General features: G+C 39.7%; 1 protein-coding gene across 1 annotated transcript in view; it reads right to left on the bottom strand.

Moving 5' to 3' along the window:
• The window catches only part of fgfrl1a (fibroblast growth factor receptor like 1a), a 94,184-nt gene that overhangs the window by 40,489 nt on the left and 29,845 nt on the right, over positions 1 to 23,850 (bottom strand). Inside the window, exon 3 of the mRNA XM_084719663.1 lies at positions 14,648 to 14,920. Within this exon, the coding sequence (XP_084575789.1) occupies positions 14,648 to 14,920 (273 nt within the window). The remainder of the gene's footprint in view (positions 1 to 14,647; positions 14,921 to 23,850) is intronic.

Here is a 23,850-nt window from a genome sequence, read left to right as displayed (position 1 = left end):
TGCCTTGGCTACAGTTCTCTACAAACTTTGGGTATTGATTAAGTTTTGCTCGTGTTCCTCCTCCTTCCATCTGTCGTGCTCCCCTGCCCCTCTCTCCTCTTTCTTAATCCCTCTTCTTCTCTCCTTCTCTTCTTGCATCTTCTCCTCTATTCTCTCCTCTTCATCTCTCCCTCCTCCCAATCATTTCTGTAGTGTGTGTGTGTATGTGTCTCTCTCTCTCTCTCTGTGTGTGTGTGTGTGTGTGTGTGTGTGTGTGTGTGTGTTTGCACTGATGAGGTTTTGGAGAGGTTAACCCATCTGTTGTGAGAATTACTGCTGCATGTGAGAGACTGGGAGTTATGCAGTGAAGGATGCTGAAGCACCTCGTTTCCTTTCAGTTGTAGGTGGAGTGGGGTTTTGGGTGGGTGGTGGGTGGTTGTTAAGTGGAGGGGGTTGGGGGTGGTGAGGTGGGGGACTCTCAGAGCAGTGTGTTTTTCACATGTCTGAACACTGTCTTACAATTACTTACTCACTGCATCTTTGCTCCAATGCTGAACTAGTTTGATGAAAATGCATTAGTGAGAAATCTGGCAATAAATTAACAGCATTTGTCATTAATTAAGCACCAACACCAAACTTGATACAGCTTTTACCAAGACATCTTAACCTGCTCCGTGTATCAGAGAACAGGCTAAGTGATGTGCTGCTTGATGGAAAAAACACTCATCCAGGCTCTTTTTTAGCGAAGTTTCATGGACTTGCTTCACCTCCAACCTATTTTCTTTGGTCAAAATCAACATTGGTGTGCAGCATCCCTGTAGCTCGGCTGGTGGAGTGTGGGCCTTTGGACCTTTGCTGTGTGTCATCCTCTCTCTCTCTCTCTACCCCCTTTCCTGTCAATCATCAGCTGTACTATAATATGAGCATAAAAAAACCCTAAATACATATATATGGAAAAAAAAAAAGCATTCTTGAAGTTTCTGTTTTCATACGAGCCAGCAGTCCACATGTAGAAACAAGGCTTATGTAAGAAAATGACATTAGTTATAAATAAATAAATAACTCATTTGTGGAGTGAGAAATCACAAGCAGTGCCACTGTGACATCATAACATGTCTGGACAATTTTTTACTCTCCATCTACTCGAATTCATGAGCTCACTCTATGTTACGAAACTGTGCGATATTCATATTTTTATAAGGTTTCTTGGCAAATTTTAAGGAGTAATTTTGGCTAATGGTAACTAAGGTTCAGTCTCTTAGAAAGTACCGGTTCTAGTGCAAAACATGATACCTGAATTTCCGAGTGGATACAAAAAGAATAATTTATAGTGATGTTCACAGTACTAAATTCTAATTTATCACTCACACCTGAATTTTTTTTGTTTGGCTGTTCACATTAGAAGTAAAGTTAAAGTTGCATAAATAAAAGAAGTCTGAAGTCACATTGCAAAAACTAAGATTTGCTTCTGATGTACAACCACATCAGGAAGAAGCCAGAATCTGACTCATAAGCATTTGTCCTTATTATTTTTATATTTATATGTGCAACATTTTACTTTACTCTTCATAATTGAAATATTATGGTAATAAATGATTACTATATTTCTTGCTGCAGGGTAAGGTCTCCACCCTGTTTTCTGTACATTTTCCCTCATTATCACCACTAATTCTCTCTCTTTTCTCCTCACCCCCTCTGCCTCTGCCTCCCCCTCTCTTCCCCTCCCTCGTCGCCCATCTTTTGTTACTGTTGGACTCACACTGAGGGGTTTGGTCTTAATTACATTAAACAAACTGAGGAACTGAGAAAGCAGCCCACATCCTCACATATTGAGTTTCACATGGTTTGACTGATATCTGGGGACAGAGCGTGTATCACGATGTGAGTAATACTGCACCAGATGAAGCGTGTTAAAATCTGCTACATTTGTTACTTATATTTTGTACTCGGAGGATGCCAGCAATGCCAAAACACACACAGACACGTAAAGTTACACCTTGTATTAGCAATGAGAGACTTGCTGTGGAAACCCAGAGAGAAAACATATTCGCTTTACACTTTGAGAACAGCTGGCAGATAAAATTAAAGGCAAATTCCACCTTAAAACAGAATGGAAGTGAAGGAGGAGACAGAGCCAGCATGTAGCAGGACAAAGGAGATGTGTCGAGGATAATATGAAAAGCGAGAGCGTGTAAGCGCATGTAACTTGCAGATGCTTCCACTCAAGACTCGAGTGAGAGGAGCTGAAAGATTTGAAATAAGGAATGTAACCCAGTGAGCTGAAATGAAGCTTCAGTTAGAGAAAATAGAGTTTAAACTCCAAATGCAGAGAAAACATTTGCATTACTTGTGTTTTAGGGTGGATTTCCCCTTCAGAATGACTCACTGCTCAGAGCCTTGAGAAAAAGGTCCGCTGACTGACAGATGGCATCTTGTACAGAGAGCTGAAGTTAAAGCTAGCAGAGGGTATTTAAGACCCATTAGGGGTCTATGAGAGCTTGACTTGGCATACAATCACTAGATTCAAGCCATACTCACTTACTCACACACACACACACACACACACACACACACACACACACACACACACACACAAATGCACATACACAAGTGTAAATGGAGCATGAAGGCAAACAGAAGGGGGAAGAATGAGGAGCTGAAAGACGCTTGAGAGAAAAGACGTCTTCTATTGGCTGATGGAGCAGGAGGAATATGTCCACGGGAGGGTTGTGAGAGACAGAAGAAGAAGAGAGAGAGTTGAGGTAGATAAGAGAGAGGACAAAGAGAGATAAGAATGAGACAAGGTGTACAAAACACAGACAGTGAGAGAGACAGTGGAGACAGTGAAACATTACAAATCGTGTTAATGTTTTTTTTTTCCACTTGTCTGGACGAGTTAGTTGGTCATTAGTCATATACTACGTTAGTCATTATGTCCACATCACTAGGGCTGCAACTAACAATTATTTTCATTACTCATTTATCTTGTCCATCATTTTCTCGATTAATCGATTAGTTGTTTGGTCAATACAATGTTAGATGGCACAAACTGATGAAGAATGTTGATCTCTGTTTCCTAAAGCCCAGGATGACACCCTTGAATGTCTTGATTAGTCCACAACCCAAATATATTGAATATATTGTCAGAGAGGAGTAAAGAAACCACAAAATATTCACATTTGAGGAACTGAAATCAGAGAATTTAGACTTTTTTTTTTTTTAAATAAAATGGCGAAAAAAGATAAACTGACTATCAAAATGTTAGTTGAGTAATTGTTTAATTGAGTAACTGCTGCAGCTCTCAGATCTCATTGTGTTACTATTTTGTGAAAATACCAATTGTCAACCCTACAGTACTGGTGTAATATTGAGAAATACTGATCAAGGTATTTGGTCAGAAATGATGATCATGATGTTGATTTTGTTATTGCCCAACCCTGCTTTGTTATTTTCGAGAAAATTTGTATGACAAGATCCATATCACATATTGTGGAAAAGCCTAAAATGATCATATAATGTCACCCAGTTTTACTTTGATAAATCTGAACTAACCTTTTAAAACAGAGTAGTCACACAATAACAAAAACAAACAAATGGATCCAGGCAGTGGTAGACCAACAACTCCTGAGTTTTGTGAGGTGAAATTACTGATTTTGCCAATGGAGCCTGATGGCTTTGGAGGCAGAAATATTGGGCTAATGGCGGTTTCCTGTCAGAAGATGTAGTCTGACAGTGAGGTAACGTGGTGAAAATACTCTAAATATGGCATTTAATTAAAATAATATTGATTGCTTTAGGTGGGCCTTTTTTAGGTAGCTAAAATCTGCCTGCACTGCACTTCAACCAGACCTATCAAACAAGTGATGTGGAAATACTGCTCTCTATAGATACAGCAGATACTCCTCTTCTGAGCCCTACAGTGTTTTGGATTTGAGCGTGACACCTCAACCTGTTAAGACAGGGATTTCCAAAACCTCCCTTGTTATACTTTTGTTGTTCTCCAGACTTCTTCAGACTGAAGCCAGGAAAAAACAGAAGCTTTATTCTTTTCTTTCTCTGTGTCTCAGTCCTACCCATCTTCTTTCCGTCTCCTTGCTGGAAGTGAAACGAGGCAGAACGGGAGGATGTGGGACAGACAGCCGTGAAATGGAGGCCAGGGCCCCTGAGGAGTGTGTGAATGCATCTGTATTTTGTTCACATCTGTCTCTAATGTGTGTGTGTCTGTGTGTGTGTGTGTGTGTGCATGGAAAAATAACGTTATGTGTTCCCGTCTTGTCTTGTTTGTGTGCATGTACACAGAGATCACACATACAGTGTATCTTTGTGCATCTGAGTGTGTTTGTCTCAACTGGACTCCACAACAAGGCGAAAAACAAGCTTTTGAAACTTGACTCCATTCTTTCTCCTCCTGTCTGTAAACCCCACAATCCACCCATGGGCACGAACACACACACACACCAGCATGTTTACATCTCTGTTCTGCAGAATGCCACCCTGATTTCCGGAGGAGCAGCTTTGTCTACCTCACTGTAAGGGCAGCATGTTGTTTCAACAGGAGGACCAACATGATCTGAGCAAATCTGAGGCACAGCTGCACACAATGACTGTGACAGAGATAAAATGGAAGCATTTCTGTCACTCTCTCAACTCTTTTCGAATTTTCTGCAAGAGTTAACAAAATAATCATCACCTCTGATGAGTGGTGCAGCATTTATGCCTCCAAAAGTTACAGTTTTGATGCATCCCTGTATGGTACTGGTCCTAGATGTATATCAGGTGATCGCAATGTTCCAGGAGACCTTTGTTGCTGTCACCCTCATTCCCTCATTTCTGGTTTGTCTGTACTGATGGTAGGGCAGGGCAGCCATGCTGTAAGAACTCTTGATTTCATTTTTTACTGTACATTTATAACATTTGTCTCACATGAGAAATAAATAAACAAACAAACACCATAACTACATTTTTAACCACATAAAAATGAAAGAAATAAGAGATAAACATTGGACTCACTGTTCAAGGTTCTATCAGATCTGAGCAGAGCACTGATGGATGTATTACAGAGCAAAGGGAGCGATGAGGAGATGGTCAGTGTGGAAACAGCTGATCAGTTCACTATATCCAAACTTATTCAGAAAAAGTGTTTTCAAGGTGCATCGAAAAAGACATCATTATCTGTGCAAGTAAGTAAGTGTTAATATATTTCCCCCCTTTAACCTGCAGTCAGACAGTCTTTTACAACTGGAAATTACCTTTATATAAGCTGAATATGATTCTCCAAAGCCACTGGACAGTAATTTAAACAGTAATTTTACCTCACGAAACAGAACTTGTTGGTCTACTGATGCTTCAGTCAGTTAGTTTGTTGGGGTTATACTACTAACTAAACACTGCAGTCACACAACAACACAAACAAACAAACCGATCGAGGCAGCAGTAGACCAGGAACTCCTGCGTTCTGTGATGAAAAATTATTTTGTCAATGGAGTCTGGTGGCTTTGTAGCGAGTGATATTTGACTTATTTAACAGCAGTTTCCCACTGAAAAGGCTGTCTGACAGCAGAGTAAAGCAGTGAAGATAGTCTAAATATAGTGTACACTTAAACTGATATTGATTTTTTTGGGTGGGCCTTTTTCACCATCTCTGATTACGCACATTAAATCATTTCTGAAAAAGGCAAAGTAAATGCAAGAACTTTTTTGTGGGAAAGTTTTTTGAATCATCCTTTTTCTTCAAAAAGTCTGCATGAACATACATTGATGGAAACAGGATTAAACCTATAAAACATTTTCTGCATTAACTTTTAGTATTTTTATCCAGGCAACAAGAAAGAAGCTAAGGGAGAAACAGAATGAATTCTAGGCCACAATATAGTTCAAGAGGAGGGGGTCTAAACCACATGATGATTTCTGGGCTCCGTTTTGAAATAACATCTTTTTCATGTTCTGTAGATCAGGATCGAGACCCCCCAAAAAATTCCCTGTGAGGCCTCAAACCCTCAACTGAACACCAAGTGAGCGGTTCCTACAAACCAGCAAGCTGCAGCTCAACATTCACTCCATGCATTTTTCTGCCATTAGTGAGAAAGTGCTGCGTGTGTAACCTGAGCAGAAGAATCTGGCGGTAAAAAACACTAAATCCACAGCACACACACATGCACACACACGCATGCACGCACACACACACACACACACACACAATCAGAAAAATACAGCATAGACAGACACAGCTGCCCTGGTGTGTTTGTAAGTAGGTGGGTGAGGATGTGTGTGTGTGTGTGTGTGTGTGTGTGTGTGTGTGTGTGTGTGTGTGTGTGTGTGTGTGTGTGTGTGTGTGTGAAAGAGACTGCGTTATTTGAGACTGTTTTTAGGCACTGTGCAATCACACGCACTCATACATTTGTGTGTGTGTGTGAGTATGACTCATACCAATTAGACTGCAAACCTTGGCCACCTCTACATCCTCTCCAGACGAGGCACCAGATATCTCAATTAAAAACGACGTAATTTGAGAACACAAAAAACAGAAGGTATCAGGACGGAGGAACTGAGGGATGGAGAGATGATGTTGGTCTGCAACCTGATCTGATGTGTTCGTTTTTAGCCGGAAGACAGCTGCAGCCTCACACATGCAATACAGACAAATAGAGACAGAATAAACCTGAATGCAGGAACTATTTCAAAGAACTTGATGCTGTTTGAAAATAAAAGTAGACTGAATTAATTAATTAGTCAGCATGCAACATCACACTGAATTGTCATAACATGCATTAGAGCAGCCATACGTCACGTCCCTGTCTGAACAACGACCACACACCCTTTAGATGAAACAAAATGGTGCCAAATTGGGAAAAGCTAGTGATACCATGGCTGAAGGCTGCTGCGACACATTTTACACATCAAACAATAATTAAAAAAAAAAACCCAAAAAAACGCAGTTTATGATTTTCTCTGCTTTCCAAAAAAGCATGGGACAGTTAAAAGACTGGTATCAGCATCAGTCCATTATTGGCCCCTACACTAGCTGAAAAGCAACACCAAATTTTTATTTTATAGTATTAAACTGGCATAGACCTCTGAATTTGCATTTACCACCAGTCAAATTAGAGGGTCTGCTTTCACCCGGGGCATGAGGGGGGGCAGGGACATGCAGGGTTCAACGTTAATTTCTTAAGGGTCATAAATCTACTTGCCCAAAGCCAATTTTTACTTGCCCCTCTACAAATGGTTTTATTTATTAGCACTTATTAAATATCAACAAAAACTTAAGTTGATTGTCACGTTTAATTTAAGGCTGCAGCATCAATAAAATATCAGAAAATAGTGACAAATGTTGATCCTAGGCTCAGTCTAAAACCAAAGATACTGCATTTGATATGATGCAGAAAATCTCCATATTTAAGAAATTGAAAACAGCATTTTCTGCAATTTTTGCATTAAAAAAAATACTTAAACAATTAATTAGTTATCAAAATAGTTTAATAGTTTAATCCAGGCAAGTGAATGCTAGATTTACTAGCACAACAGGCATTTTACTTGTTCCAGGCGACCAGGCAATCATTATAGTTGAGCCCTGCAATGACAGTGTAGTATCTAGAGGGGTTGTTCTCATCTATACAGGACTGAGCTGTGTGACGTCAAGATGTCAGTGTGTATTAAGTGGTACTAGATTTGAGTTGGGTTTAGCAGAGCTAGTGGACTAATCCTGACATAAAACCAGAATCACTTTTCTTAAACAACACTCTGGTCTGTTTTGAGTTTGTCTCACTTCATCTTGCACTTCAGTTTGTCTTATTTCAACATTCATTATCTGCAGCTTGATGAACATAAATCACATAGAAGCTCATTTATTAAAACACGTTTAAACACGTCTACATTTGATATCTTTCTCTGCCTCCGTCTCTCTCCTTCGTTCTCCAATTATGACCAGATGTCAGCTGCTACGGCTGAGCTGTTAAATCACCACAAATCATCACACCAGTTACTTGTGAATGGACACACAGACACGCAAACACACACACTCTCGGGCTGACAAGTGTGTTGATGAACGTAAAAAACTCAAAACTGCATTTTCACATTCAATGAAAACACACTGAAGATACACAACGCCAAACCGCTTCCTTTCTTCCCTCTTACGCACGGCTTCCTAACTCTGCTCCAGACACGCTCCCATTGTCATCACATCTGGTTTGAACTATAAATTTTCAATCATTCACTCTTCTGGCAGGAGGGAAACAATTTCAGAATTTCATACAAAGACAGACAGCGAAGAAAAAGAAGAGTGGGAGGAAGAAATGGGAACTCTCCTGGCATCCAGCTTTTGAAGGACACTGAGGTTTGTTAAGCAGAAAAAAAAATATCTTTCTCAGTTTCACTTTACTGGTGGTCCCATAAATCTGCGCACACCGACGTACGCACACACACAACGCCTCAGATAAACAAGCACATACGCTCACACACACACACAGACTGTTTACTCACGCAAACATTTGCCAACCTACACGCAATAAAAGAACAAACACACCAAGGAATCTTCTAATTTCCCCTGCCAACAAAAGCCTGCCTTCACAGAACGCCTCTCCATCACTTCCAGCCACAGTGGATGTTTTACGGCAATCAAATGCTATTAACATCCGGGAAAGGGGAAAAAAAAAGAGGGAAACTGTGAAAATATTGATACAAATTAAAACGCGGTTGGAGAAAAATGAGCCAGCTGACTGAGGAAGGAGGAATGAGCGCTGAGATTGAGTGCTAATAGGAAAAAGGTGTTAAAGATACGTTGGGTTAGAAATTGAGAGGGAAACACAATAAGACACAGGTGTGGGCTCATTACTGTGAAACGGAGCGGTCATAGAATAATTACAGCAGGACCACACAGGAGAGGAGAGGAGATGAAAGCAGGAGAGGAGGACAGACTGGAGGAAACAAGGAGGCGAAGCAAACTGGAGAGAAAAACTCTGAACAGAGCTGCAATGTAAAAAAAAAAAAAAAAAAAAGTCCTAATTATCATGTGTTTAGAAGTTGACAAACACAGAGACATCTATTCTCACCCATGCTTCCAACATCATTGCCTATGCGGATCGTTCCAGCTATGAAAACACCACTTTCCACGCTCACTGCCTCTCTGAGGAGATGCTGAGGCATGACTCCTGGCTTGAATTACAGGGAGGGGTCATCTTTGAAGGTTAACCTGGTGGAGCGCAAAGTATCTCTGGGTACCATTTGTGTAATTTGCAAATGTAATGAAGCAGCCTCTTTGTACAGCATGGGAATTTTGGCGACAGTTCTCTTTATCACAGTTTGCGTGGGATATGATGCAGTGATGTGTAAAAGTTCTGTTCTGTTCTTCAAAATGATTAAAAATGTTTTAATGAATTCAATTTGTGAGTTTTCTGAGGACAGTTTTAACCAGAATTTGTGTCAGTCCATGTTTTGCCAAATTTTTTTAGTGAACATTTTATGGTTGTTTATCAATTTATTTTCCTTTAGTATTCGTATTTTGACTCAAAGTTCATTCTTGATATCGGAAACAGAAGCTAATACCACAATCTCACATCAAGGTGTATTTAGTCACTGTTCTGGTGCTTCCAACTGTATCACACAATCTTTCTCACTTTAAGGATTTCTCATTCATGTTGGCCAAAATGTTGAGTATAACAACAAGAAGAAAATGCAAATGTAGGGCAGGCTCACACCAGCCTCGTCTATTCTGGTCGAACTAAGTCCTGGATCATTTGCCCGCTTGGTGTGATTAGGCTTTGTGTGTGTGTGCGTATGTGTGTGTGTGTGTGTGTGTGTGTGTGTGTGTGTGAACACCTGACTCGCTAAACAACCGCTCTCTGGTCTGCTTGGTCTTGGACCGCTGGCAAGTGAACTCTGTAGAGGTTTATTTCTGGGGTGAGCACCATTTGAATCAACATCAATCAAACCAAATAGTAAAGCTTTCTCGTCTGTGTTGGTGACTGGTGATCTGGTGCCACGTTTGGTCCCAAAATGGGGGGCTGGCAGGGAACAAATCCGGATTCACAATAAAGTGTGAAATGTCTGCATTATTAAATTATTTAATATCTGCCGTCTTATGAGATGTTCACATGCACAGTTCTCTTAAGTCAAACATTTAACATCTAAAATATGATTTCTGACACTGGTCAGACCTGACAAGAGACATGGGATGCTACTGAACGCTCCAGAGCAGCTACTAGACTGACTTTAAGATGAGATTAGCCATGTTAACACCCAAATGTATCGCAAATTTTAACTACATTTAGAGTAAATATGGGAAAAAAAATCCCAACCAATGCCTGTTTCCATCCATTACTATTCTGTGATTATTACGAGTTGGTTCATTGAAATAAGCAGTAGGTGGCACCAGTTCTCCAGTCGGAAAACCATTACACCATTGGGAAGAACAGGGCGCAACAAGATGACATAATTGAAAAAGTGCCAGCTGAACCTGAAATGTTGAAAAACACTGCGGAAAACAAGATGGAAATATGAGATTTCTGTTTGTTTCATGTATTTATGTCAGGAAGGTTCTATCAGATCTGATCATGGATGTATTATAGGACCATGGGAGCGATGAGGAGACTGACATGGTCGAAACAGCATGATCAGTCATGTGAGTTTAATGTTTGCTACATCAAAACCTTTCCATAGAAAGTGTTTCCAAAAGCAAAAAACACCTAAAGACCATCCTGTCGGATTTTGCCGTTTCAATTATGCATGGCTAATGTGATGCTTCAAAATGTGCATAAAAATACATTGATGGAAACATGGCTCTTTTTGTGTCAGCTGCACATATATTGATGGAAGCACACAAAAACGGTCTACAATTACATTTAATTAACAGTTTTAAATGCCCATTTAAATCTGTGTGTAGGTTTGGATGACGTTACTGTAGGTGGTCTTTTGTCAAAGAAGAAATCATGTTTAACATTCAAAGTACTGAACCTCAGAGCCCAACGAGACAAACTTAAATGACAAACTCCTCCTTTGCTCTTAGGGGGTTCGCCTCATTGTTTCTTAGTGTGTGTGTGTGTGTGTGTGTGTGTGTGTGTGTGTGTGTGTGTGTGTGTGTGTGTGTGTGTGTGTGTGCATATGTGAAAGTGAATAAAAGGGACAGTGAATGAGAGTGAGCGAGTGAGTGAGGGAGGGAGAGAGAGAGAGGCAGCAGCTGTCCGCCTGGATGACCTCAGCAGCAGCTGCTTCACCCCCACCACCCTGCTGCTGCCCTCTGTGTGCCAGCTCGCCTTTGAAGTTCAGGTCAAGACCGATACAGCTTTGGATCGCATACCGATAACCATTACTGGAAATAAAAGAATGTTATTTACATGCCAATACAGTTAAAAAAATGTATTCCTGCAACAATGACCTGGAATGCAAACTTGGCAGAAACAGAAATAGTCATTTTCAGGGATAAATGGTGGTAAAAATCAGCTGTTTCTATATCTACTGATATTGGAAGTATTGCTGCATGTATAAGAACAAAAAGTAATCTAGACTTTTATAGACCTTTTGTAAAATTATAAATGTTTATTAATTGGTTTCATGTCACAAATCAACTATCAAAAACAACGATGATTTTAAAATCTTAAAAGTTTCATAAGTTCTAAGTTAAAGGTGGAATATGCAGCATTGCTTGTAAACACACCAATGTGTGAGAGAAGGGGGGGGCATTGAGAGTGAATTAAGAGAGTGATCTGATGAATTGAGAACAGAGGAGTGAATAAAAGAAATAAAACCATTTGTTGATTGTTTCACAGTGCCAAAAAAAAAGCCCAAATGAACATGCCTACACCTCCTCACAATGGGGGATTTTGTGTGACAACAATTGAAGCAGTCCTCAGTCTGCTCTGCCTGTGTGTGTGTGTGTGTGTGTGTGTGTGTGTGTGTGTGTGTGTGTGTTGTGTGTGTGTGTAAATCTCTCTGGAGCTCTCACAGACAGAGCAGAGGAAGGAGGCGAAGAAAGCGATGGAACTGCAAACACAAGTTCTATTTATAATACGTTTTTTTTTTTCTTTTAAGTTTGTGAACCCGGTGTTTTGAAAAAATTGAGAAAATAAGAAAATTTAGGCAGAGGGCGGGGACTCTGCAGATACAGGCACTACACACACACAACACACCTGAAGCAAATTGAAAATGATGATTTAGAGGGATTATGTTTGTTTGAGTCTATACATTGTCAATCCCTCTAGGAAGGTACGATTACAACAATTAATGCAATGCAGATTTGACCAATCATCATAGTGTCCTGCAAGTTCCACCAATCACAGCAGTCCCCTGCACAAATCTCATACATGTGGATCTCAATACACTGTCTCAATATTTTATTATCTATTATGTTTTTGTATTTTATTTTTCATCGGCACTGAAAAGACACAGGGTTTGCCTTTGTTACTTTTACCATTAATGCTCTGTGCACTTGTATATATATTAATCTTAATCGAGTTTGTTGTAATACTGAGCAGTTTTTGTAAGATTACATAGAATTCTCAGAACAGAGTGCGCTTTTGTTCTCCCTGAACCAAGTTGCCTTTGATTTTTAATGAATCATACAAAAAGCTACATCACATTTCTTTTTTTTCAATCTTCACTTGCTCCTGCAGTTTTCTAGCAAAAATGCCTAAAATGATTGTAGCATGCATCACTTTTTTTTTTTTTAGAAAAGCTGCCATGAAATCAGGCATTTTAGGCCTCAACAATCCCCCCAAAAGCTCAGAGGGATCACATTGTATTATTTTAAGAATGACTTTTGCAGAAAATTGTACAAGTTCTCTGCCAGCAATACTTGTTTAATGGTACAAAAATCTTATCCGACTGGGCACAGGATTGACTTTTATTTATCAATACTCTGTTAACACGTATCATCTAGAATCATTACAATACAGGAAATATCGTCTGGTAATATCTGTATAGGAGCACATTACTCAAGCCCGCCTTTGAAGTGCTGACACTGGGCAGAGACAGATGCTTTAGTCAGATTCTCTGGATCGCTGGAACCTGACACACATACACACACACTCACACACAGACGGGTATGGAGACGCTGCAGCACACTGACTTGAATGTGTATATGTGCACTGACACACTGTCTTCCCTCAAGGTATTTTGTTTACATGAATGGGAGTTGAGAGAAGCAGATATTTCAGTCCCACTATAGAAAGAAACACACCTGTATTTGTGTCCACAGAGTCACAGACTACAGTCACCACATGACAACTCGTAGTTTGTACAACTGAGACAAACACAAGGAGATTTACACACCCAGACACACTGACAACTGTCTCAGCTCTCTGGATGCAAAGTTGGAGAATGATTTTGTAAAAAAAAAGTGAACAAGGCACAACAATGAGTCTTTTATGAGACATCAAACAGAGACACACATTCCATACTACACTGACGCAATGTCCTACACACAAACACAGCCAGGGGAAAAACAAAAGCATCTTCTCTAACAAACTCTCATTCATAATCACACAGGAACACACATGCTGAACAACTGTGGTCACAAACACACACAAGCAGAAACACTTGTGACAGCAGACAACAGCAGTGCTTCATTGTCTGAAGGCTTAATTACTCTATGATGGCTCCTCCAGCCTAACCTGGCTAATTATGTCCTAGAAAGTCACACAGCGGAGTCAATGGAAGTATTTAAGACAAACAACGAAGACTGAAAAATCACGTGTAATGAGTAAGAGGAGATGTGGGTACAGCAGACTAAATGCAAACTTAAATTAATGGGAAGAAAGCAAGAGAGGATTTGAAAAATAAAAGAGCAAAACCTGGTCTTTTAGCCATACATGGCTGGTTTTTATCAGTCTGTCATCATAAAAATTACACAGCTTCACACTGCTTTAACAAAACACTTGTGTAGGTTTCCTGTTCAATCACAAGTCTTCCTCCAAAATAAGTCTTATATGTAACTGATGACATTTGTAGATTTATTCCAAGTTTGTTTGAAAAAAATCTTATACCGCACATAACTCTGGAAAAACAAATCTGCCAAAAACTCCTTTAATGGCTCTAAAGTAGTCTGCAAATGATGGTGATATTAATTAAAGTGACAGTTTGTGTTATTTGAAGTACTATTATTATTTGAGAGGAATACCAGCACAGAAGCTATAAGAAACGAACTGTTGAGGACTGGGTCGGCAACAACCAAGTATTTTAGCCACTCAAAAATCACTTTGAGAAATCATTATCAGTTTAAGTGTACACTATATTTAGAATATTTTCACCGCTTTGACGTCAGACAGCCCTTTCTCATGGGAAAACACTGCTATACAGGCCAAATACTGCACTCTCTCATCAAACCAAACTTCACGTGTGTGTGGAAAACAGGAGTTGATGATCAACTCCTGCCTAGATCTGGTAGTTTGTTTGTGTTATTGTGTTACTTCATTGAATCCAAAATATCCTTTTAAAACACCAAAGTCATTATTTTTCATATTTGAGTAACAAAGTAACAGGATGAAAATTTCCAGCAGTACATTACTTACAGCTTCCATTCTGGTTCTCCTTTCTGCTTCTCCACACTTGGGGTGTGGCAACTGGTGCCTCATATAACCTGCTTAAAATAATCTGAACTATCCCTTTAATGTTTTATCTATTTAATCCAAAGGTTTGTATTGATGTCTCAAGTCGCAGTAACATTGTTTTAACTGCTTACCTATAACGATGAGTGTGTAGTTGATGTTCACGCTGCCAAACCCGTTGGTAGCCTTACAGATGTAAGTCCCTGCGTCGTCAGTCTCCACCTCTTTGATACGCAGAGCGTGCTGTAACACTCTGAACCGGGTCCAGCCGCTGTGGATGTTGCGGCCATCTTTGGTCCACATGATGAGTGGTGGGGGGTCGCCCTCCACGGGGCAGGGCAGCTTCATGGTGCGACCCAGACGGATGCTCTGCCGGTGGACCACCCGCTCTGACACCCTGGGTGGACCTTAGGAAATAGAGGAGGAAAAGGAGAGTTATTGAGTTTGTGAAATGCTGCAAAACACTTTACATTTTCAGATGAATAAAAGTTTCTTCACTTTCCCTCAAATTCTCTGAGGAATCAAAACCGTCAAAATTTAATAATGATCACTGCATGCATACTCATTGCATCAACACAACAATGGATGGAGGCATTTTAATGAAGCAGGTGTACAAGCAGGTTAAGATGATCTTTCATGATACTTATTCAAATTTTCACCACTATTCTCAGGAGCAAAGAAGCCTCAAAATATGGCATTTAACACACAGGAATGATCCTTTAACCTTAAAAACTTCATAATGGCTAAGCAAAATCACTGACATTTTAACACAGAGAACAATTGATTCCCAGGGAGCAAACACAAAGCTGAGCTAATACGAACTGAGATGTCGTGTCGAGACATAAAATGAGGCGTGACCTTGACCGCTCAGTAGCCGGTCTACTGTGAAACTGCACACTAGAAAAACACAGGGGGTGAAGGAGCAGGATGACTGACTGGGAAAGGTGGGAGGAAATTAGAGAGTGAAGGAGAGAACAAATACGGGTACGGAGAAGGAAGGAAGGTGAGAAGACAAGAAGGAAGGAAATGAAGGGAACGAGGGAGGACGGAATTTAAGGGAGTAAGTCTGAGAGGAGAAAGGGAATGAAATATGGCCAAGTAGGAGAGCAGTACAAAGAAAGACAAACAGGAAGATACAAAGATGGAGTGTAGGAGTTAGCGAGGTTCAGTGCATCTCTGTTTGGCTTCTCATTACTCCTCCTGGGTTAAGACAATAGCCACCAAATATAGAAGTAAAAACACATATAGGGCCACTATGTAGCAAACAAAGTGTCCTAACAGAAAACAAAAGGCAATTGTATGGAGAGCAACCCCTTCAGGTCATGTCCTGCAGTTTAAGAATGATTTAAAGGAAGGACAAAGGGTGTTAACAGAAGCTTATCTAGAAGAATACATATGGTCTGATAAGGATTAAAACATATGTAAACACACCTCAAATATAAACAATTTATTGCCCCTTTTGTCTGATACTTTCTTATCACAAAGAATTAACACAGTCTGGTGCCAGATATTGCATATGGAGACCTTTAATTTGCCCTTGTAGACTTCTACTATTTTGTTGTTTTTACTCAGGTTTTGGTGGTTCACGCAGAAAGAAATGAAAGAGAAGTCAGGATCATACTTGCCAACCCTCCTGATTTTCATCACCCTTGCCTGGTTTCCTCCCAGGGTCACAATTCTCACAAATTTCTCCTAAGTCATGACAAATTTTCACATTTCTTTCATTTTTCTTTCATTTTTATTATTAAGCATTTTTATCTAACAACAGCCTAACTAAAATACTCCTTGAAAAATTGTAATCAAATTTGAAATTGGACTAGGTAAGGCGAAATAGAGAGGGCCCATGTTTTTTTTTCAAGTCGGTTATAGGTTATCTGCAGGCATCTGTTTGCAAAAAATGTCTACTTATTTTGTTATTTTCATTCTTTACAAGTCACCAGAATGCAGGAAATTTTTCAAAGTCCTCCCTATTTTTGATAACAGCAAGAAAATGGATGGATGGAGGTAAAAAATAAAAGCGAGTACATCAAAATGTCAGAAATGATCCCTCAGTGCACATAATTTAATTTGAATTTTGTCTTTGTTTTCTTTTCCACATAAGTGTAGCTGATCTCAGCAACTCGGTGTCTACAATGTTATTATTACTGATGGAATAATGACTAAGACATAAGTTGTAATACATATTTAAGTACAAGTAAAAGACACGTCTTTCACATGAATAATCCTTACTTGGAAAAAAGGAAGAAGTAGGGGGTTAGTATGAGCAACAGTAACCACCAGAGCTTCACAGAAAAATGTGAAAGCTTTCCCATAGGGTCTCAAACTTAAGAAAATTCAAAGAAAATGACCTCATTTTATTGGCCAGCATAGAGCAACTGTCAGCTGTCAACAAAACAAAACTAAATCTGTATTTTTCCTCCATATGTGCAGCTTCAGATGCAGGAGATGAGTAAGGTGAGGTGGAGCAGCATACATGAAGCCGATTATAAAAAGGGAGAACAGTTACAGTAGTCCTCCAGTATTTGCTGTCACGACGGGCTGCTGTTTTAACAGGGGAGCAGGAGGTGGACACAATGATGGATGGAGGTGAAATGTGTGAAAAAGACATTAGTCACACAGAGGTATTCACAGGAGCCTCTCCTCCCTCAGTCCCTCCTCCTCGCTCCTGGACGGGGGAATGTGCCCGTTCAGCTGTATGGCTTTCTCATCAGGGGCCCAACAGCTCGCTCTCCCTCCTTTTCTTACTCTCGACCTCCATTTCTTTCACGTTTCTCATCCTCTAACTCTTTTTGTTATTTCCTTTTTACATATATCTCCCTCTTTAATCTCCTTTCTCCTTTTCTTACTTAACTCCTATTTCTTTCCTCCTGTTGTCCCACTTTTGCTATTTTCCCCCTCCTTTCTCCACACTCTTAGAAGCAAGAGTTCCAAAAGGGTTCTTCCTGAAGGGCCGAGGTTCTACCCAGAACCATTTTTTGAAGAAAGGGTTCAACAAGGGTTGTTTGTAAGACTATTAGACTTTTAGACTAAGACTTTTAGTGGGTGGAAAGGTTCTGGATAGTATCCCCAGACAGAGCTCTTGATGGAACTATTTGGTTCTTGGTTGGTTCTAGATAAAAACCCTTGGTATATAAATAGGTGCACGGTAGAACCCCCTGAATGGGTTCTTGTTTGCACATTTAGAAGGTGGAAAAGTTCTGGACAGAACTCTCAGAGAAGGTTCTGGGTAAAACTATTACACCACAGAAGGGTTCTCTGGAGAACCACTCATAAAGCGTTCGTGGTGAAACATCTCACAGACGGTTCTACTTACATCCCTTTATGTTGGGTTCTAGGTAGAATTCTCTGAAAGGGTTCCAAGTGGAACCTTTATGAAATGTTAAACCAGGAACCAAAAAGGAGGACAAGCCAAAGAACCTTTTACGGTTCTAGTAACAGCTGTATTTCTACAAGTGTATATAAACTGTGTCCCTTTAAACTATTTTTTCATTCTCCATATTTATTTCTTCCTTTCTTTTCTTTCTCCAGCAGATTGAAATCTCATTCCCCTGAACTCTTACGACTCCCCTGCTACCTCTCTCTTTTTTGCCCTTAACCCCTCGCTTCCCCTCACTACCTCCTCCTGTCCTCTGTTTTTCCCTGTCATCACTCTTTTCCCCTCTCTATCTTGCTCCCTGCTCTCTCTTTTCTCTTTCATCACGCACATTCACACCATCCCCTTCGTTCAGAGCAGTATCTCTTCTTTCTTTCTTTCTCTCCGGGGTGATTTACTGGTCTCCTGCCTTTTTCACACACAACTTCCCAAGTTTCTTCCCCAGAGGATCACGGGAGCAGGACCTCTACCTGAACCTCTCAACTTTCGACAGTTAACCTCTCCGACATCTCTTCCACCTATGAAAGGAACACACACCAGCAGCCTCCTGTCCTTCCCTGTCCTCCTCCTCCTCCTCCTCCTCCTCCTGCTCGGTCCATGACCGAAGTAAAGTCTTTTTAAATCAGTCTCTTGGGGTGAAACTCAAGCGATCAATTCTCTTTCACGAGATGCAGGGTCAGTGTGTGTGTGTGTGTGTGTGTTTGCATGTGTAGGTCATTTCTAACAAATATGTGCTGCTGTGAGTGGAAGAAAAAGGCAACAAATATTGTTTATTCTAAGGATGTAAATCACAAGTTTCATCACAATATGATATTATATTGATTCTTTGGACAATAATGCGATATTCGACCATACCATACCATATATCCTATACCATAACATAAAGGTGTATCTCAAAGATGGCGATATAGATAGATGTTTTCACTTTGCATTAATCATACTGGATCGCTGATCAATCTGGATGTAATATTACAACCCTAGTTGGTCAACATTATAATCTTTTGCGGGGGCAGAGCTTAAATGCAGGCAGAAAAAATCCCTAAACATGTTAGGTAGCACTATCTAGCAGGTTTTGTTGGCTTGTCTTTTAACAGTGGCTGAAGAAAATTCAAGTTTTAGGACATACCAGCTGCAACTGCCAGGCAAAAAAACCTGAAGACAATTATGGTTAAACATGATAAGACAAAAGCTGGGAGATGTGTGCAACAAGATAAACTTGCAAAATGTCAAGAAAGAAAATGTTCTCACATCTGTTTTATTTATTAAAGAGGAAAATATGTGATGCGGAAAATAAGTGATCAACTTCTGAAGTCAAGTCTCTCTCCTTTACCGACTTAAGATGAACTTTAATTGACTCTTTAACTCTGCAAAACACACTTTATTTTAACGCTTTAGGGAGACGCAAACCAAACATAACTCACCAAAACTGTCTTGCAAGTTATTCCATAGTTATAACCATCACCAACTCTGGTTTGGTGAAAACTAATCCATAATTCACCGTGTTAAGGACTGTAATACCCAGTCTTATTAATGAATCTGGTTCTACTGGGTGTTTTACTCTTACTCATCCTCCTGGCATAATGCAATGTTCTCCAGCCATCCTGAGCCAGAGCAGCACCTCTGAGACCATTAAATAAGCTAAATAAATACCGGAGATGGACTAAATTGTCAATATATTCGTCCAATTGCACCACCCTATGGCCTATAATCATGGCATCAGCCCAAAAATGGTCTATTGCCTTGTCAAATAATGCTAAATACAGTCTGTGCCTCTTCGTGCTTGTGTATTGTTGCCTGTTTATATGCTGTTTAGAAAAGCTGCTTCTTTGTCTTTGCATGTCTGCATGTGCATGTGGGGCAGAAAAGAAAATTGCAGGCCTTTAGCTTTGGTCTGTTTAGTCCATTTGGGGTTTATGGTGCTCCCTTGCCTGCAACTGGCTCCCCACGACAATCTAAAGCACCTTGAAGATTGTTTGTCTGCCTCCAAAACACACACACACACACACACACACACACACACACACACACACACACACACACACACACACACACACTCCCTCTCCTTCCTCTTATAGGCAGGGAGTGTGTAGGTATGTTATACGTGCACTTTGTCTGGTATTCTGCCTAATGACAGGAAAACACAGCCCACGTCAGACACACATGACTCCCACAGAGGCAGAAGCTTCCAGCTCAGAGCTGCACATCCTCTGCATGGATGGTGGCTGAAGGAGGGAGTCTGAAGGCCAAATAAAGCAAAGCAGAAATCAGTTCACACAGTCTGTTCTTTTCTGGTTACTCCCAAAACAAATGTAAATATACTGCTTAAATTCCATTAATGGGTTAGCCGGACGATTTGTGAAATATCATATCTGTCTGTTCGATATAAAGCCAGAGCCAGAGAACAGTTAGAAAGCTTTGTATAAAAACTTTAAATGGGAAAACAACTAGCCTGACTCTGTCTAAAGGTGTTAAAATCCTCCCTAAAGTTTTTTAGTTCATCTGTACAATGTAAACAGGAAGTATAATGTGGCCATGAAGCTAAAGTTAGCCGTGGGATATAACTTTTGATCTTAATTTGTCAATATTTGGTATGGACTCAAATCACATGACAAATTTGATGACTTTTGACTCAACTTGAAAGAGTCAAAAAAGACTTTAACGGATTTTAAAGGACTTTAACACGAGTGCCTCACGACTTCACTTGGACTTGAGCCTTTTTATATGCATATATAATTTTGGGCTTTTTTTGCCTTTATTATGTAGACAGACAGCTTAAGAATGACAGGAAAGGGGGTAGAGAGAGAGAGGGGGTGACACACAGCAAAGGGCTGCAGGATGGAATTAAACCTGGGCCACTGCAAAGGACTGATAACCTCAGCATATGGAGCAGACGCCTTAATAGGTAGTTGATAAGTTCAAGTATCAATACTTGACACCGTACACTAAGGCCAAACATTATTTAACAGTACGTTATTTAAAATGTGTGCCACAATTAATTCATTTCTGTTCATTTCCTGAATCAACATTTACGCTATTTCTTCTCAGCCAGTCGACACTGATCCACTTTGTTTTGAACCAAACCAACAGCGTCCGATCAAGATGCAGGAGAAAACCATTATGAAATAATGTTACTGTTACCGAGTGCCAGTTGGGAACAAAATGATACCCAACAGAATTTGTTTGCTTAGAAAAACTGCAAAGTGGTCAAGAAAAAATTAATTTCAGTAAGCAAAACATGCCAGTCAAAAATTACAGATGGAGACACAACAACTTCCAACTTCATCTGCACAAAGAATGGGAAATAAAGGCAACAGCTGGGTATCATTTAAAAAATAATGATGTCTTTACCAGTACCAGTACTCTTAAAGTGACACTAATACCATTAGAATACTTTATCTGATGCCTTTTCATTTGTTTTGGTGGCTTCTAGCTGTGGCTGCGTTAGTGGGCCAATAACATACTAATCGAAAAAAACTTTGTTGGTTGACTATGAGCAAAACCATACAAATCATTGTTTTTACAGATCAGGATAAAAAGGATTGAATGGAAGTATCATTTGACTGGAAGAGTTTCTATACTACTCGGTTGGTTGAGTTATATCGATTGCTATCTTGAAGGTATCAAATACCCTAATCAAGACTAATATTAACATTACTGTTGAGCTAATGATGTTAGTTTAACAGCTAAATAAATCTTTAAATCAATGAAACTGGAAACTTGGTTACATTAAGACTTGTTTAGGACATGAGAGATATCCTCACTGTAGGACACACAGTATCTACATTTATGTGTATTGTGTATGTGTGTTAAGATTAGTCTATTACCTTCCTGTCCAGTCTAGATTTAATGAATACAGTTGACTATAGTCCATTGTGAGTCTATGACAGTCGAATTCAGCTCAGTCTGTTTTCATCTAGTCATGTCCAAGTAAGAGTGGATCAGCTTTTGTTTATTTGTCCAGCTCTGTATCATCTACGTCAATCTATAGACATCAATTCAGATACTAGCCATTACACTCAAGTTCAGACAGACTGTTTTTCTTGCTTTAGAAAACAAATACTACCAGTACACCTTTGCATTTTCACACACTGACATTAGCAGATATAACACAGTAGAGTTTAGTATGTTTTCTTTGGTCTCCTGTTCTACATACTTCTTTGAAATTCAAAGATTGCTGCCAGCTGATGTCTCAGCACAGTGATACTTGTTTGAATCAGACTTACTAATGCCTTTTACAGACATTTTCTTCAATGCAAAAAGAAAATCAATCAAATAACTGGCTGATAAAGTAGGATTTGTGATATATTTTACATTTGGGGGACAGCTATAAACATCTACTCTTCACTGTAAGAACGAAAGCAGTCATGAAATAGTTGCAGCATCCAAATTCTTTGTCATTTGTGTAAGTGCTGAAAAAATATCTGCTAATTTAGTAAATTCTTTGTGTTGCATATTTTGGCAGTGTGTGACAGCTGGGACTGCCCTTTATGTTTTGGTTTTGGACGGAGAGTTGGGTTTTTAATGCCCTTAACGTTCCACTGGTCTTAGAGTCAGATGGGTCTGCAGAGTCCAACACAACGTTGTTGTTGGCAGGGAAGGGAGACTGGAGCGAGAGGGGAGAGCCGAGGAATGCTTTTGATGGAGAGCACTTAACAGCGGGACACAGCGTTGATGTACTGCGCAAGGTAGAGGTGTGTGTGTGTGTGTGTGTATGTATGTGTGTGTGCATGCATGCTGAGCTACAGTATGCTGTGTGTGTTGCACTGGAGAGGTCATCATTATTATCGGATCAGTTATAAAAGTAACATTTACCCCTTTCTTTCTGTCTTGTAATTTTAACTTAGCTCGGAGTTTATGAAGTAGGTACAAGGTTTATCCTTTCGCAATGCGCGTCAATGAGAATTTGTGTGCGCGCGACTCAAATTACTCCAATACCCGTAAGTCTGCTATTTATGCAGCGCTTTCAGTGAGACCCTGTAATACCCTGCTGGTGTGGTTGTGTACACTGTAAAACTTCATACATGAATTTAATGGAATCAACTAATCTTTTCTTATTAACTTAAAGGAGCAATATGTAACAATTGTGCATCCAAAAATGAGAACTGCTGTCCAAATGATGATGAGTTGGAGCAATAATCGGTACATTAAATAGGTTAAAATCATACTTAAAATACATTCTATGGTTGAAATGAGTTGTTCTTCCTGGCCCCCTCCCGCACAACATTGTAAATTGACAGTAACAACCAACAGCTAGTCCTAAATTGTAAGTTGATCAGATGTTTGTAACTGTCAGTTGTTTGTCAATGTAAACTTGAGCCTGATATCCTACAAACAAAAGCCCACTGCTCTGAAAATACACTCTGGAGTTTGAGTTCAGTCACTGCCTGTCAGACTCCATTAACATGTTGTTCAATTTAACTGTTACAAACATCTACTCCTTCTAAAAGATTATTAATTCTTATTATTAATTCATAAACAGACTCTAACTCATTCAGAAAACTTTCAGCATGAACTTAAACTCTAAAAAATGTGAAAGGGGCAAAGAAAAACAATTATTTTGGACAGCATAAAAAGTTCAAAGAGGGACACTGCAGCTCCAGTGTTGTCAAAGAAGCAAGTATTTCAACTTAACATGTTTCCTGAAGCTCTGATGACACATCATGGTCATTTTATGATTTATTACAGTGAATATATTATAGATTTCTCCTCTTCTGAATGAGTTATTCTAACTTGAAGTCTTCTGACTTAAAATGATGAGTTGAATGAATGTACTGTACAGAGATCAGTCAACTTCCACCAGCTTCCCAGCATGCATTGTTGGAGCGTTAAAACTCTCCTCTCCTCCAACTGAGAAAATGTAAGAGGAAATCAAATTTGGTGGAAATGTGACTGATAAGTTGTTGGTTCAATTTAATATCTTAAAGGGGCTGTTTACTCCCAAATCAAAAATACATGGAATTTCCT

The sequence above is a fragment of the Lutjanus erythropterus genome, chromosome 5 (assembly GCF_056507025.1).
Source record: "Lutjanus erythropterus isolate fLutEry1 chromosome 5, fLutEry1.hap2, whole genome shotgun sequence".
NCBI classification, from domain to species: Eukaryota; Metazoa; Chordata; class Actinopteri; order Lutjaniformes; family Lutjanidae; genus Lutjanus; species Lutjanus erythropterus.
Note: the sequence above shows the minus strand (reverse complement) of the source record. Positions and strands in the feature narration are given on the sequence as shown.